Below are 1,167 nucleotides of genomic sequence, written 5' to 3' on the forward strand. Positions count from 1 at the left end.
AGTGCCTCCTGCAAATCCAGAACCCGCGTTCCTATGGAGATGCTGGTGAGGAGGGAGCCGGGTTTGGCAGGAGAAGGCAAAGCTGCTGTTTGAAATCCACGGCACACGGAGGGGGAAGAGAACGCGGGGCGGGAGAGCGGGGGGGTCGATCTGCGGGTGGGAAAGAGGGGAAGGAGCTTCCAGGGGGAGCTTTTGGCAGGATTGGGAGCCCCCCCCTGCCCGTGGGGGTCAGGCCCTGACCGCCTCGTGTCCCCACAGACGTGTCCCCCGTGGTGGCCGGGCTCATCGGCGCGACCGTCCTGGTGGTCTCCGTCTCGGTCACGGTGTTTGTGTGGACATGCTGTCACCAGCAGGCCGAGAAGAAGCACAAAACCCCCCCCTATAAGTTCATCCACATGCTGAAAGGCATCAGCATCTACCCCGAGACCTTGAGCAACAAGAAGAAAATCAACCGGCTGCGCCGAGACAAGAGCGGGACCCCCAAGGAGGCCGCGCGGGGGAACCTCCTGGTGGAAGCGGCCGAGTCGGGGCTGGCGGGCCCCGACAAGGCCCCGGCCGTGCCCGCCGCGGCCCCCCGGGTCGAGCAGCTCCCCATCCAGGTGGATTACGGGGACGAACTCAGCCCGGACCGGAGCCTCACCCCGGCGGGCAGCAAAACCTCCTCGCCGTCCTCGCCGGGCGACGACGTGACGCTGGGCGAGCTGACCTTCTTGGTGGACTACAACTTCCCCAAAAAGGCCCTGGTGGTCACCATCCAGGAGGCCCGCGGGCTGCCCGTGATGGACGAGCACACGCAGAGCTCCGACCCCTACATCAAGATGACCATCCTGCCCGACAAGAGGCACCGCGTGAAGACCCGGGTGCTGCGCAAGACGCTGGAGCCGGTGTTCGACGAGACCTTCACCTTCTACGGGATCCCCTACAGCCAACTGCAGGACCTGGTGCTGCACTTCCTCGTGCTCAGCTTCGACCGCTTCTCCCGCGATGACGTGATCGGAGAGGTCGTGGTGCCCCTGGCCGGCGTCGACCCCAGCACCGGCAAAGTGCAGCTCACCAGGGAGATCCTCAAGAGGAACATCCAGGTGAGTCGTCTCCGGACACCCCGGGGCTGATCCCGGGCTGTTCCCGGGGCTGATGCTGGGGCTGATGCTGGGGCTGATCCCAGGG

General features: G+C 65.7%; 1 protein-coding gene across 1 annotated transcript in view; it reads left to right on the forward strand.

Moving 5' to 3' along the window:
• Positions 1–245: 245 nt before the first annotated feature.
• Positions 246–1,167, forward strand: part of SYT11 (synaptotagmin 11) — a gene marked incomplete at its 5' end in the record, with an annotated part of 8,674 nt that continues 7,752 nt past the window's right edge. The window contains one exon of the mRNA XM_017808405.1: positions 246–1,082. Coding sequence (XP_017663894.1) covers positions 246–1,082 — 837 coding nt within the window. The remainder of the gene's footprint in view (positions 1,083–1,167) is intronic.

The sequence above is a fragment of the Lepidothrix coronata genome, unplaced genomic scaffold (assembly GCF_001604755.1).
Source record: "Lepidothrix coronata isolate B3197 unplaced genomic scaffold, Lepidothrix_coronata-1.0 Scaffold23, whole genome shotgun sequence".
Lineage (NCBI taxonomy): Eukaryota > Metazoa > Chordata > Aves > Passeriformes > Pipridae > Lepidothrix > Lepidothrix coronata.